The 16336-nt window shown below is 35.2% G+C and overlaps 1 protein-coding gene across 1 annotated transcript; it reads right to left on the bottom strand.

Moving 5' to 3' along the window:
• Positions 1–14629: 14629 nt before the first annotated feature.
• LOC140965175 (beta-D-glucosyl crocetin beta-1,6-glucosyltransferase-like) lies at positions 14630–16120 on the bottom strand. The gene has a single exon (XM_073425270.1). The coding sequence runs from the start codon at positions 16081–16083 to the stop codon at positions 14722–14724; it is 1362 nt and encodes a 453-aa protein (XP_073281371.1). The 5' UTR covers positions 16084–16120; the 3' UTR covers positions 14630–14721.
• Between the last annotated feature and the right edge of the window lie 216 nt (positions 16121–16336).

Raw genomic sequence — 16336 nt, 5'->3', positions numbered from 1 at the left:
AAAAAAAAAAAAAAAAAAAAATCCCTTCATTTCTACCTCGCTCGGCAGCTTAAGATCACGTGGGAATGTTATAAAATTTTCTTCCATCGAAAGAATATGACACTTGTACTGGAGGATTAGTTTTCCTCGATGGTTTCTTAGTCTTGTGTTTTAATAAAGGACACACACGATCCTTAATTCACTACTGTAGCCAAAGCAACCCTTGAAAATATGAACCTAAGATCATTTTCATTTTATGATTCTCCGCACACAAATACTCTACACTCTGACACTTTAGCAACAAGTTCATAGAAGTCACGAAAATTCATATATCAAAATTTCTTTGTTAGATCAAAATCCAAATCCCACCATACCATCTTAACATTTTCAGATTTGGGAAAAAAAAATATGCACCTACTTTTCCATATATCAGAATTACTTTGTTAGATCGACATCCAAATCCCACCATACCATATTTAGATTTGGAAAAAAAAATGCACCTACTTCTCACTTTCTTAAATACACTGATGAAACTATTTGCAGATCCCCCCCACATCTGAATCTCCCTATAAAACTCTGTTATGCCAATATGTTTTTTTCTTAAATATTGATTGTGGAATTATCGTTCCATATCATACCATGTCATAATAGACTTTCGAGGTAATGAAGCATATCACATGATTGCAGTGCTAGTTAGGGAGTTGGGAAACAACCTGAGTTTATAATTAGCAAAATTGTCTAAGTTTGCTAACTCACTACATTGGATTGTAAAACCTTGCCACATGTTCCACACTAGACTTCCCAACATCCCGTGAGTATAACGTAAAGTAAGAAATATGATACCCTCATTGATGGATCATTTGCTTGGCACCAGTGAGGTGCTTTCAACATAATGTTCTAAGAATGTTTACACCGATGAATTAGATCAAGTTTGGCATAAAACTAAGCGGAAAATACTTGAAGTAATCTTTCGTTAAGAAAACTGATAGATTTTATATCATGTGCAACGGAATAACTGAGATACGGGAAATCAGTTAGAGCTTATATCAGTTCAGTTATGGACAGAACTGAACTAATATCAGCTAAACTGATTAAAACATTTAAGAATAATAACAAGCAGTTAAACAGAAATAACACAAAATATGTTTATAGATGTTCGGAGACTGAACTTCTCCTACTTCACTCCTTCTACCACCTCGGGTAGGATCCATTAGAAGACTTAGATTTATACAACTTATTGTATAAATCTTACACAGCTTAGGACTTACACAACTGCCTAACTGAACTCCTATACTAGACTAAAGACAGCACCTTCCAGCCAACACTTTTTTAACGTCTATGTGAGAAAGACTACATACACAAGTTTATTGTCTTTGTGCAAAACTGTATTTTGGGTGGTGGTGGTGTGTGCGTGTGTGTGTGAGAACTGAACAATGATAACAACCCGAAGGTGTTCTCACAAACTGAGGGAAAAAAGTTTCTACACTAAGTTGATATAAGGGTTGTCCTAGTCAACAACATTGGGGCAGGGTTTGTGAAATTCCAACCTATTCATTGGCCTCACCCCTAGGCCACACAATTCTATAATAACATCAGGCACAATGTCGAAATTCAAGACCATAACTTGCCTTAATGGATGTGGAGGATACACTATCCCATGGCATTAATCCCCGAATTCAACATTGATATTTCCCGCAACCCTACATCCTCATACATCACTGGTTGCAACACATTTGGAGAGGTCACAAAAAAACTTCATTGGCCATTTGCTTACCATTATTGCGGTTATGGTTCTTTGTCCACTAATCATCATCTCTCCAGTGCAGGGGAGTATATTTATCTTCCGTCACATGTTGGTTATCCCGAGGCTGTTCCAAGTGGTGATTCTTGCCAGCTTGAGACGCCTCTAATGTTTGTTTTGGCTCTTTATCCTATGAAATTGAACAGGAATTCATTGACTGATTGACTTGAAACGACAGAGCCACATTCTTAAGGCAAGTCACAACCACTGTCATCATCTTTGTCAATTCCTCAAACTTTTTGTTAACATCCGCAACATCCAAAGTATTTTATTCGTCAACACTTCCTATGATGTATGACCAAGATTTTCTTTTCTGAAAACATTTTTCTCAAAACTTCCTCCCTAAAGTTATTTTTTACCATATTCTTCATCCTTTTCTGTCTCATGGATCTCTTACTCTAATGGTTGATTCTTCCCTTCATTATTATCGGTGTTTCCTCGCTTCTTTGGTGGAATGGTCCCATTGGGCATGCCAAAAATGTTTGAACAAAAAAATTTCGTTCCAACTTGAAATTCGATTTCTAAAATCAAACAATGTGGATCTTAATTTGATTGTTGGTGCCTTCGGTTACGCAAACAAGAAATAAAAATTACTAAATAAAACAAACGAATTGGGAAAAAAATTCACAAATAGCAAACAAAACAGTGTGTTAGCTATTGGATGTTTCCCACTTAGCAAACGATTTCTGTATTGAAATTATGACTATCAAATAGAGCAGTGATGGTAAATATTCTGGCCCAACTTTGGATGAGTAAATCTAGAGATGACAACGGAGTCGGGTTGAGCCGAGTTTAAACCTGGCTCCGCGTTAAACCCACCCTGTTCTAGACAGATTTAGACCATGTTAAGCGGGTCTACAAGTGAGATGGGTCCTNAAATTATATTTTTTTAAAAAATAAAAAATTATGCAGCGGGTCCAATCGTCAGATTTCGAGTTAGGGCGGGTCTAGAAGTGTCGCGTGGCGGGTCTTGAGTTTGACCAAACTCGTCTCAGACCCATCTCGTTGCCATATCTAAGTAAATCTGATTGTAAAACGTTATTTAATTTAAAAAATGATTCCTGAGTGTTATTTATTTCTTATTTCATCTAAATTATTTAGATATTATATGGTATCGTTAAGTAAGTTGAACTCAAAAGGTTTTTAAGTTTATAGATAAAACGTTTATTTTTAAATGTTCTGGTTTCTCAATCATGTATTTTTTCCATTTGCATTTCTACATAGCAATTTGAACATTGTATCCATTTTACTTTAGCATGTTCCTATGGATCTAAAAAATAGCATAGTTTAAATTTACAATGTGTTGCACTTATTTTAAATTTCACAAGTCTCGCATATGTAAGCAGTTAGAGTGAGCACAATGTAATTAATCGACATAAATTAAATCACTTGTTCAAATGACAAAATTAGTTCCCTTGAAAAATAAAAAGCAAAAAAAGATTGAAGACCTGGTAGGGATTCTTTTACTTTCCATTTTTTTCGAATGCAACGACGACGTTTTAATCCAATGCATCCAATAAACTACATCATAAATGTTTTAGGTGGCTTCTATGCTAGAAAAAATACAGTTTGAACACGACTATAATGACATTTAAGATTGATATTTGAAAAAAAATAAATAAATTAAGTATCAAATCTCATGAAAAGAACAACATTTGGTCTGCTTCTGCTATTATCGGCAAGAAATTTTCCAATTCGTCGTATCTGCCCAAGGATTGAAAGTAACCTCTAAAATTTGAGATTTTTTTCTTCCCTCCCAATGCCCGGAGGTCCTAGGTTCAAGTGTTGGGGGAGGCGAAAGAAACCACTTTCCAAGAGTGGGATATTCTATGAGTGGCGGTGCATGGACATGTGCCGAGGTCCATGCTGGACCATCCTAGCAATCCATGATCAGTAGTGGTGCATAGGTATGGGTCGATGCCCATGTTGGTTCAGTTTAATGGCCCATGATCGTTACATAAGTTCTTAAAGTTTCCGACTTATGCAATTGAATCCTTAAAGTGTTCTAATTAATTAGAAATTCAACCTCTAAGCTCTTGATTTCCTATAATTCATGCCTTTAAGCTCTTGTTCGAAAATTCCTTCCTAAGTTGTGCAAAATTCGAGACATGCAATACTAAAGTATCAAGTCCAATACACATACAATTGTTACTATCCGTACCTAGTAATTCAAGCAATAAAGTGGCATAAAATTCTGAATTAGCTGGGTTACCTGTGATAAGTCTAGTGTCTGGCTCTACCTGCTCAGCATGCATCACGTATGCTCGACCCATTGCAGATTGCTTCAGCTTTGGGTAATCACTAGCTTTGTACCCATCTCCTCTACATTTAAAGCACTTGTCGGTGCCACACTTGCAATTGCCATATTTCCGGCGATTACACTCCTTGCATAACGGCTTCTCGTCAGTCTTTGGAGCAGCTGTTCTCTATGGTTGTTGTTGTGGCTGTCCCTGAGGCTTCTGCTGTCCCTCTCGCCTCTGTGGCCCTACATAAGGCTTCTTATTCTACTACTAGTGCTGTGGAGGGGGCCTCTTCATCTGCATCTCCCTCTCAATGTCCTTCAAGGACTGTTATGCTCCGAAGGCTTTAGTGACAACATCGTTATAGTTAGGCAGGTCTGCTAACAGTACGTCACGGCGGACGGTAGTCCTGAGACCATCCAAGAAGTGTCTTAATTTCTCAGCAGCATCATTGGCGATTAGGGGCACAAAGTGACATCCCCTATCGAACTTCTTGACGAACTCAGCAACAGACAAATCTCCCTATCGGAGACTCATAAACTCTCTCTTCAGCCTTGACCTGACGTCTCCAGTAAAGTACTTCTCATAAAAGATTCTCTTGAACTCCTTCCAAGTCAGGGTATTCAGATTTACCCCTCTTTCAGTCCCTACCCACCATAAGGAAGCATCATCTTTCAGCGGATATATGGCACATCGTACCCTGTCAGCGTCAGCCATATTCATATATCGGAAGATCAAATTTAAAGATCGAATCCATCCCTCAGCAACTAATGGATCGGTAGTACCAGTAAAATCTTTAAAGTTCATCCTCCTGAACTGTACATATATATCCTATTGTCGCCCCCTATTAGCATTACCGGCATGCTTCTCCAGTAGTCGCACCATCCCCTATAGTACCCTTTTAGCAGCATCTGGGTGTGGTCGAGGTATCTCATCATGTCTATCCTCATCCCCACTCATGAAAACAACACGTCTCGGAGGCATAATTTTACACACCGTCCAAGTCCTGAAACCAACATGCATTTCAATTCGAAAATTTCTAACATCCCAATTTCTATATCATAAAAGAATTTAAATTTAACATGTAAAATTTAAAGCGGTAAAAACTCAAAAGCTTGAGGCTTGACTTCTTGAGCTTCCTGAAACCGACAGTAGACACAACCCTTACAATATCCTTGGCTCTAATACCAACTGAAACATCCCTCATCTCATTCTTACTTTAATTAAATAATATTATGAATTATTTTCCCTCACGAAAATAACTCTTCGTCGGAATTAAATAATTTAAGCTTCAATTTAAAAATGCTAAATAAAAAGTTTAATATGATACCATATCAAAATAAACTCCATAGCCCTCCAAAAATTATTCAAACTACCATAAAATCAAATATTAAAACTCCTCAAAATAAAACTCAATTTTTCATTTTTTAAGATAAAGCAAAAAAAACGAGAGGTCTTCAGGTGTGTACTGTCCAGCCCAGTCCGTCAAGAGTCGAAGGCTCCAACCTCATCATTTTCCTCACCTGCAACCATTCAAACCTAGTGATTCTAATGACCCAACACATCCCAACCGTGATAGTAAATAATACATATACAAACACATGTATTTAAAACAATATTTTTAATAAAATACTTCCGACTTAAAAATTGCTAGCATACACATTTTCATAAATTATTCAAAATCCTCAACATTATATAGCATTTCCTCATCTTTTTTCATAAATAATTTTCGGCGAATTTTTATAATTGAAAGTGACTATCCTTCATCCTTTATCCTCTATTCGATTGATCAATCTATAAACTATGGTAGCTGACTGTGGGGTGTCAGCAACTCTCGTCACTAGGCTGTGGCCTAACATAAATTAAGTTCACCGTCCCTTTTTACGACAAATCCCCAACATATCTTCTGCGTCACAGTCAAATCACATCCTTCAATATATTTTCTTTTCATTCCCTTATTCCATTTAGAAATAACGTATATATTATAAACTAAGCATGGAACCAAAAATCTATTAACCTTAGCATATATAATATATTTAGCATCTTCATTTCAAATAACCTTTAACACATATTATGATTACTCGGGACATAGCCAGGACTTCCGGATATTATTGGACGTAAAATGACCATTTTACCCCTAAAACCCTACCTTACCCATATCAGTTTTTTCCTACATTCCTTGACCCGAGCCTATCCTGAACCATTATATAAACTTATTTTTGACCTCTAAAGACTTTATCAAGCATAAAATCAAAGCCCTTGACTTATTTTCACAATTTGACTTAACCGCTAAACTGTAATCTCGTTTTTAGCCCGAATTGACTCGACACGTAACAACTTTTTCCCAAACTCGAACCATGACTTACTAGACCCTAGTCCACCCTTGTGAGCTATGGTCCAGCCTACACAAGACCATGTTCCACCCTCTACCCTCAGCCCTAGCCGAACTCGCGTGATTTGCCACATGATTTGCGTCGCGACCCATCTTTACTCCAAGCCACCTTCGACCAAACCCTAGCCATGCTACCTTCTGCCCATTAGACACCAAATTAGGACCCTATTGCACCACTCACGCACTATCTCCGGCACACAGCCCACCATGCGCAGTCTTTCCCCCTTTCTTTCCCCAAAACCATGCGCCCTAGGCCAAACCGAGCCCTCAATGCTTCCCTATCGTTCTGCCCTTGTCACCAGCCACACTAGGACTCTCTAGGATAATGACTCGACCCAACACAGGGCATTGATCATGGCTAGACATCCTGCATTTAGTCCCTCCCTTGAAAATGCCTAAATCGAAGCCTCACATGCAAATAATCTTAACCGAGGCTCAGCTCTTTTCCCTCTCATTCCATTCCTCTTCTAACCAACACGGGACTCCCTTTAGGCCTCTAAACATCATATCTCTTCCATTTAATGGCAGCGAGTCCCTAGGAATCATAACGCAACTCAAACATGCATTAAAAACTTCTAAACTTTAAATTAAATCCTTCAAAACGTTAATAAAACTTGATCATCATGTTGTTCATTAAAAATATCATAAACATGCGTAATATGGTTTGAATGATGCAAAAAAAGGGTTAAAATGTGCCTTTTAATTTAAAACGATTACTACTCTTTTTCTCGACAAAACCCACCAAAAATCCATCTTAGGATGCAAGGGAGTCGAGTGATTGTTGCTAGAAGGAAGAACGATGAACAAAATCGAAGAACGAAGGAGAAAAAATATTCAAAACTCCCTTGGCAAGACTCCTAGTTTCGGCCGCGGTTCCTTTCATGAATTGTGTGTAGTGTTCCGATGTGTTTTGGGGTGTGTGTTTAGGGCTTCGGGTTTAATTATTTTAAAAAAATAAAAAAGCTTCTTAATCATTTAATTAATGAGCTTTATTAACCCTATTTTTTAATTAATAAATTAGACCCATTAAGATCAATAAAATCATTAGGCCTCAAATTTAAAAGATTTAAAATACATATTTCAAAAATCTCTTTTAAATTATATAAATTCCTTGCTCTCACTAATTAATTTAAATTTGACCTTAAAAATGATAACATTCTTAAATTATTTAAAATAAATATTTTCTTAACTAAAAAAAATTAACTTTTAAATATTTAACATTTTAATCATCTCTGATCCTTCGTCTCCGGCCAACCACTAATATTCTCCTGAAAATCGTTAAATTATGAAATCAAGCAAAATTACACAATTAATAATTTTGTCAATCAAAATATGTCATTCATGCATCCAAAATCATTTAATTAAATTAATTTATCAATTTAATTATTTTCATGCATGCGGTGTACGTAACCAGATTTTTGGACGTTACATTTACCGTTTGGATACTCATTTAAATTTTTGAATAATTCTATGAATTTATTTTATAAATCAAATCTTGTTAGGAATGATACAATGATTGATGGGTTTTTTTTTAAAATTTATCTACAAAATGATACCAAACACTATGCATATTCAAGCAGGTACTAAAAGATGTATTATAATGAAGATTCATATGTATTGTGGCACCGGAGATAGTGACACATCTCCATAGCTAGGATTAGGAGATTAGTAAAATATAGAATACCTAATAATTTAGATTTTACTAATTTTGGGACTTGTGTGAATTGCATTAAGGAAAAATAGACAAAATTCCAGAAGGGGTGCCAAGAGGATTAATAAATTGTTAGAGATAAGACGTTAAGATATACGTTGTCCAGACATGGATATTAAAAGTCCGAAGTATTTCATCACTTTTATCGATGATTACTCATGATAACATGTATATCTGCTTACTTCATAATAAACACGAAGCATTGAATGCCTTTAAGGTTTTTAAGGCTGAAGTTGAAAAACATTGTGAAAAACAAATTAAGATCACGAGGACTGATAGAGGACGTGAATATTATGGTAGATACGCTGAAGATAGACAACCTCTTGGGCCGTTTGCGATGTTTCTTCAAGAAAATGGGATTGTTGTCCTTATATCATACCTGGTTCTCCGGACCAAAATGGTGTGGCTAAAAGGAAAAACCGAACCTTAATGGACATGGTTAGGAATATGAGGAGTGACTCCAAACTTCCCACGACCTTGTGTATTAAAGCTCTTAAAATAGAAATGCATATATTAAAAAGAGTTGCAAACAAAGTTATCACAAAGACTCCATTTGAATTATAAAAGTTTGAAAATCGAGTTTGCAGTAGATACACATTTGGGGATGTTCGTATGAAGTACGAGTTTACAACCCACAAAAAAAGAAACTGGACGCAAGAACCATTAATGTATATTTCATTGGGTACTACGAAAAATCCAAATGATATAAATTCTACTGTCCATCTCATATCACTAGAATTGTGGAATCAAGAAATGAATTTTTTTTGAAAATTACTTGATTAATGGGTGCGATAATCTGAATGATACAATTCTTGAAGACCACATTAATGATCAACCTTCTTATCCAAATGATCCATCGGCCGTTTTTCGCACCCCTTAAGCCCCAACAAGTGATGGAAAGCCAATTATTGAAAATCCACATAATGATGATGAAAATCTAGTCGATCTAGCTGTTAGTGTGGAACAAGAAACAATTGTTGACTGAACAATTGATCACGAATCGCCCCAAGATGACAACTTAAGAAGATATACTAGAATAAGAAAATAAGAAATGCCCGGTGACTATATTCTGTATCTGCAAGAATCAGACTTTAATATAGGATCCGAAAATGTCCTTGGAACATTTTCAAAAGCCATAAGTTGTAGTGAATTGAAATTATGGTATGATGCCATGAAGAAAGAAAAGAATTTGATGGCATCAAATCGAGTCTAGGATCTTGTTCAATTGCCTAATGGTGCGAGGACCATTGGATGTCATTGGTCTTCGAAACAAATAAAGCTCATTTGGCAAAATTGAAAGATATAAAGCAAGAGGATTCAATCAAATGGAATGAATCGAATTTCAGGAGACGTTTTCTATTGTTTATAATAAAGATTCTCTTCGAATGATTATGGAATTAGTTGCAAATTTTGACCTCGATTTGCACTAACGGATGTGAAAACAGTGTTTCTCAATGGTGATCTAGAGTAAGAGATTTATATAAAACAACTAGAAGGGTTTTTTTTTCTAGAGATGGTGAGCAATTTGTGTGCAAGCTTAAGAAACACATATATGGATTGAAGCAAGCCTCCCGCCAGTGTATCTAAAAATTCACGATATCATCTTTTCATTTGGTTTCGTAGCATAATAGATTAATGCATATACCAGAAGGTCAGTAGGAGTGAGATTTTTTTCTTTATCTTATCTATGGATGATAAATTAGTTGCCACAAATGATAAAGGGAATGCTATATTAGGTGAAACAATTTCTATCTAAAATCTTTGATATGAAAGATATGAGTGATGCATCTTATGTTATTGGCAACAAGGTATATAGAAATAGATATCAATGGATCTTAGGATTGTCTCAAGTGACCTGTATCAATAAAATTTTAGATAGATTTCAGATGAAGGGTTATTCACCAAATGTGGTGAAGGGCGACAAATTCAATTTAGATCTATGCATGAAAAATGACTATTAAAGGAAAAAATGGAGAACATTCGTGTTGTTGGAGGCTTGATGTATGATCAGATTTGCATTAGACCTAACATTGCATATATAGTTAGAATGTTAGGGAGATATTAGATTAATCCGGGTATGTACTATTGGAAAACTGCAAAGAAAGTGACGAGGCACCTTCAAGGGACCAAAGTCTTATGTTCAGACGAACTGAGAATTTGGAATTGGTTGGATGCTCTGATTCAGACTATGTTGGTTGTATTGATTCAAGAAAATTCACTTCTAGATATATTTTCCCGCTAGTTGGTGGAGATGTATCTTAGAGAAGCGCAAAGCAAACTTTGAATGGTGCTTTCATTATGGAAGCTGAGTTTGTATCTTGTTCCGAGGCCACCACACATGGTGTCCGGATTAAGAGTTTCATTTTGGGGCTTAGAATCGTAGATTCTATATCTAAGCTATTGATGATATTTTTTTGACAATTCATCAGCTGTTTTTATGGATAAGAATAACAAAAGTGGAAGTCAAATAAAGCACATCGATATTAAATATTTATTCATAAAAGAACGTGTTAAATATAAGACAATGATTATCAAACACTTTAACAATGAATTGATGATTGTAGATTCTTTAACTTAAGGTATGCCAACACATAAATTTAAGGATCATGTAGAAAGTATGGGACATTGTTCCTCTATGTAATTTTTGTTATAAGGACAAATTCAATTATTAATGAAACTCTGTTATGATATTTTTTTCATATATTTTATTTGTGTATGCTTCATTGATTTTATAAATATCACCAAAGTTGGACCTAAAATAAAAAAAATGATTTTTTTCATTAAGTTATGTATGATACATGGAAGATAATACTAAGTGTAAGAGGACCGATCGTCATGATTCAAGTATTTGTTTCTTAAATTTGGATTATGATTGATTTATTGATTATTCGGTTATTTGAAATATGAAGATCAAGTAGAATAATATTAGATTATTTTATTTTAGTCCATAAAATAATTTAATTATTCTCACCATATTTCTTTATGATAAATATGAGAGACGTCTCATATATATTAATTAAAGAAAAATAAATCAAGAATATTATTTATAATAAGATTTTAAATATATTGAGATTTGATTTACCGAATCCTTAATGAAAATCATCAAGATTTGCCAAATCTCGAGTTTCTTTATGATTGTTAGAAGACATCTATAAATAATGGCATTTGGGGACCCTAAGCTCAGAGTCGTACCTGTGGTTCACGGGGCCTGAGGCGATATGTTAAAAAAAATCTTGTTGTGATAAATAACCGTAAAGCTTGCAAATTAAAAATAACCAAATAATAGATATAAGAAAAATATAATTTACGAGTTATATATTTATCTCTTTGTGATTTTTTTCTTCGTGCGCCACCACATCGACATGGTTTTAACGTAATGCAGTGTCATATGAATAATTATATTGGAAAAAGATTGAAATTGACAAAAATTATAAGATATGTCGTTAAAATTGGAATTTATCAATATAAACTATCAAAATAACAAAATGATATATATAATGAACCAATTGTAAAAATATATGATTTGTTTTAAATAATAAATATAATATTTTATTCAAGAAAATAGAAAATAAAGATATGTAAAATAGGTAAGTATCACAATTTTTTGTGTTTTATTTTTTGAAATGAGTCCAACTACATGAATTCAAGAAAAAAAGACCAAATAATCGAAGAGTAAAGTATAAAAGTTTGACACATGCGTTGACACAAGATAAAATAATAAATATATTAGGCAAACATGATCATTTTATGCATACAAAATTTTTAAAAATTTAATTAATGAGCCGTGTAGCTTTATTGTTTGGGCTCTACATAATTTGATTAAATCCCCAATGAACACAATCATCATATTTAATCATGTTTTCAATATGTCAATGTCCAATTTTTTTTTTAAATATCCAATGCACATACTATTTAAGTATAAGCCTCAACCAATGATTTTTTTTTTGGGCCCCTGTGAGGGCCGGGCCTTGAGACGATGGCCTCTCTCGCCTCACAGGAGGTACGACCATGCCTAAGCTCACACACAAAAGTTACACAACACCATTAATAGTGATGTTTGGAGTGTTTAGAAGACTCTCAAACAAATTGAAAAAATTCAATGAGATTTTCAAGGCCTATTTCATATTCATTGATTGTAGGTAATAGTCGATCTATTTCTTCTCATACAGTATCATGTTATTGAGATGAACATCTAACTTCTTGACACTTATCAAGTTTAGGACTTTTTCCTTTGATTGCTTGTATTGTTTTACCATTTCTAGAATTTCTACCATGTGAATTATCAATTTTTTTTGGTTTTATTTATCCTTTCCACTTAATTTAAAATATATAAAATTTGAAGACCTTGTGATTAATACTTTGATCACATATGCAAAATTTCAAGTTTAGAGATAGTCAACAAGAAATTTTATATCACGTACATGACATGCCATGAGCTATAAATAATTAAGAATGTGTTGGGGATATATTTTAATTAGGTCCAAAATTGATTAAGACAAAGTCCAAAAAGAAAAAGGTGAAAAGAGTGGACAAGTGTTCGTCGGTCATTTGAATTGATTTGAATAAATTAAAGTGCGTACTAACAATAAGAGATAGTTGAGAGATATTGGACAAAGTCATGAACCCCAAAAATCAGAAGAGAAGAAGATCCGTACAAACACAAGAAGACACATAAATCCCACAAATTTCAGAAAACTCCTTACAGAATTTTCACGGCCTTAGTCAAACGTTTTCATTTCAAATTTCAATAGTTCAAGTCATTTTCTTTCAGATTTCATCAACAACCTTTTGTTATATGTTAATATTTTCTAAATTACTACATTTTATTGAAAATATAATCGAGTTACGACTTTATCTCTCAAATCCAGTAGTTTTTCTTTATTTTTCTTCGTTTATGGTATGGCATTTGCTTAGGAGATTGTAATGGACAGTCAAATCCAATATCTACAATCGTAAAATATTTTTATAATTTTTACACAAATTGGTGCATTGCTGTATCTGGCACTCCCGCAACTCAAGAAATATTGTACAAAATTTTTTGGAATGCTCGGGGGACTTTCAAATACAAACCAAAAAGACTAAATCCATCAGAAAATAAAAAAGAGCTGAAGCTCATCCAGAACATGAAGAAGAATGTGTCGAAGAGAATGCACACGAAATCTTTGTGCAAGATATGATTGACCAACTGGAAGGCCAATTTCATGGCCAGCTTCTATCCCATAAGACTCATGAATCTCAAGATCCTCCAACCAAAGATAACTCAGAAGAGGTGGATGAGATATCAAAGATATTGGCTAGTGGAATTCTTGACTATGTGACGACTATGGTGAGCCAAACAACCCAATCTGTCAATGTTAGACTAGAGAGCAATTATATCAAATAGAGTGGACAAGGTTTAGGAAGTGGTAAGACATATGATATTTACCACCCAACTATGTATCCTGATCGAATATAAAACTATTGTTTTATCGAGAGAAAATTGATTCGATTATGAGGTGATGAATCATTGAGTAATAATTGTGACATGGTATATGCAACTAAGGAAATACCATTCCAAAATCCACATATCTTACTCTGAAGTGAGATTCCATGCACTATTAGTTCATAATATCATTTAGATATCTTCGCCATAGGCAAGCGATGAATCCTCGACTACAATGAATTGACTCCTACATATTTCAAAACTACACACAACCTCGCCACCCGATAAAACTCAATGGAGTCGTTAAACATATCAAAGTATATGCTAGTTCACAGAACCTCCATGTTGTCCTGAGTAAAATGACTAATGATGTATAACCATAATCTCAAACTATTGCACTCGATAAGTGATAACTACTTAGACATCCTAAATTAAGGTTGTTCAATGCCTCATCAAATGATCATTCATCTATATGAATGAACATGTACATGCTCTTAGCAATGAAATGTACATGCCTTTAGCAATGAAACACGACGTTTACATCACAAAAGCTAGTATCAAATCGAGCGACCTTTATCTTTGTTTTGGACGGCTAATTTGACTAGGAACATGTTTGAACTATATGGTACAATTCCTAATGAATTTCATGATAAACTAGACTCGTGGACCTCATAGTACTTATAGTTTATTTAAGAACTTTATATGTACAGCTTGTATGTGTATACAGAGTAAATGTCATTATTGAGTAAAAACCAAAAAATATTATTAAGATAAAGATTTTTTTTTTTTACATAAGAGTCAATAAAATCCAAACAACAAGTTAGCTAGCTGGACATCACCGGCGTTTCCAAGGGTTTAGAGTGTGGATTAAAGGTAATTTCTCTAATATTGGATACTAGTGTAATACACAATCGAAGAAGACTTATCAAAGATCAAGGAAAATCAAATTTAGGTGCAATCAGGTTTATCAAAATTAACCCCATTCGATATTTGATTTTATATTATAATTTCCGTATTACAACACGAGGTAAGGAGATTGTGTAGGAATAACCAATGGATGATGTGTAAAACCACATGATGGCTTAATCGTTTTGATATTTTTATTGCTGATATTATTGATCCAACGTACCTTACATAATTTCAACAACAAGATTAGCAATGATATTATTGATGACTTCAAATTTTGACATCAAAGCTATTCTTCCCACAAAGTTCTGCTAGCTTCTGCATAACTCCATGAATTTCTTCTCTACTTGTTGATCTGATATGCGTCCTCTGTCCTTCAATCTGTCTCCTCAATTTCTCTCCCTCATTTCCAAACACAACATCCTTGATCACACTCGATATTTGTCCCCTTCGAAACCTCCCATTTCCATCTCTCAACACCTCCACCCCGACGCCAAGCTCCTCCACAAGCTTAGCATTCAAAGGCTGATCAAGTTGCATGGGCATACCAATGATCGGAACACGAAAACTTATGCTCTCCATCAATGAATTCCAACCACAATGACTTACAAATCCGCCGATCTTCGAGCTGCTTAAGATTTTGGCCTGTGGCGCCCATTTCTCCACTATCACACCCTTCTCCCCCACCCTTTGAAGAAACCGTTCCGGCAGCGCATCTGCTATCTTCGTCTCCTCGCCTTTCGGAAACCTAAGCAGCCATATGAAGTTCACGTTGCTCAGCTCCAACCCATGAGCTATCTCTTCAATATCTTCCCTTTTCAAGAAATACTCGCTCCCAAAAGAAACCAGCACACTCGAACATACATCATTCCTCTCCAGCCATTTCATGATTTCATCGTCATCTTGTTCAATATCTCCAGTATCACTTGGATCTTGATAGATTAATGCCCCGGTGGGTAAAATCTCGCAGTCCATTAGTTTAGAAAGATAATCCATGTACTTTCCCTCCATCGCTCTGGAGCTGTTAATTAGCCTGATGGACACCTTATTCTCGGAATCAATACGATCTTTACGATCATCCAGAGCTGATTCCACTGTCTTGATCGCCATAGATAGCTCGAAATCTGTGAGACAGATGGTGGGAAACGGGAACTCCACTCCACGTTTTAATCCCAAATGGCTAAGATATGAAACCGAGGCTGCACCAAAAATGATAAACGACACAGACGGAATTTTGAGTAGTGACGCTTCGGATCCAGCCCAAGGCTGCATGATATCATAGATTAAAAGATCTGGCCGAAGGGTTGTCAGAAGATTAGAGAAATTGGGCCTCGACAATACGAGGAGCTTTTCCAGGGTGGGCTGGAGATAGGGTGGGAGGCCATTGGTGGTGTGGAAATGAGGAGGCAGCTCAGGTGAACTGGGAAGATGAAGCTCCACGAGATGAATGTGAGAACATTGTTTTTCTGGAATTTTTCTCTCGATGGAACTCAGATTCACAGGGGTAGAACAGATATAAACATGGAGATTTCTTGCTGAAAATTGTTTGGCTAGCTGTAGGAAAGGAGATATGTGGCCATGAGCGAGAAATGGGAACATGAGAACTTTGAAACCCTCTTCTTTCGCTGCCATGGCTGCTCGATCTCTGTGATATCTGTGTGTTTCTAGATCGAGATGGAGGTTGGAGAGTGTTGCGGTAGATTTGTCCTCTTCTTATAAATACATCTCTTTATTAATTATATTATTATTATTATGACAAAAACTTGTGTGAGACGGTCTCATGGATCGTATTTGTGAGACGGATCTCTTATTTGGGTCATCTATGAAAAAATATTACTTTTTATGCTAAGAGTTTTATTTTTTATTGTGACTATGGGTAGGGTTG

This window comes from Primulina huaijiensis, chromosome 18 (assembly GCF_012295235.1).
Source record: "Primulina huaijiensis isolate GDHJ02 chromosome 18, ASM1229523v2, whole genome shotgun sequence".
NCBI lineage: Eukaryota > Viridiplantae > Streptophyta > Magnoliopsida > Lamiales > Gesneriaceae > Primulina > Primulina huaijiensis.
This window is presented reverse-complemented; position numbering and strand designations above follow the sequence as displayed.

Bases quoted from the DNA above. Each gene is read 5' to 3' on its own strand.
- LOC140965175 (XM_073425270.1), bottom strand. From the start codon at position 16,083: ATGGCAGCGAAAGAAGAGGGTTTCAAAGTTCTCATGTTCCCATTTCTC.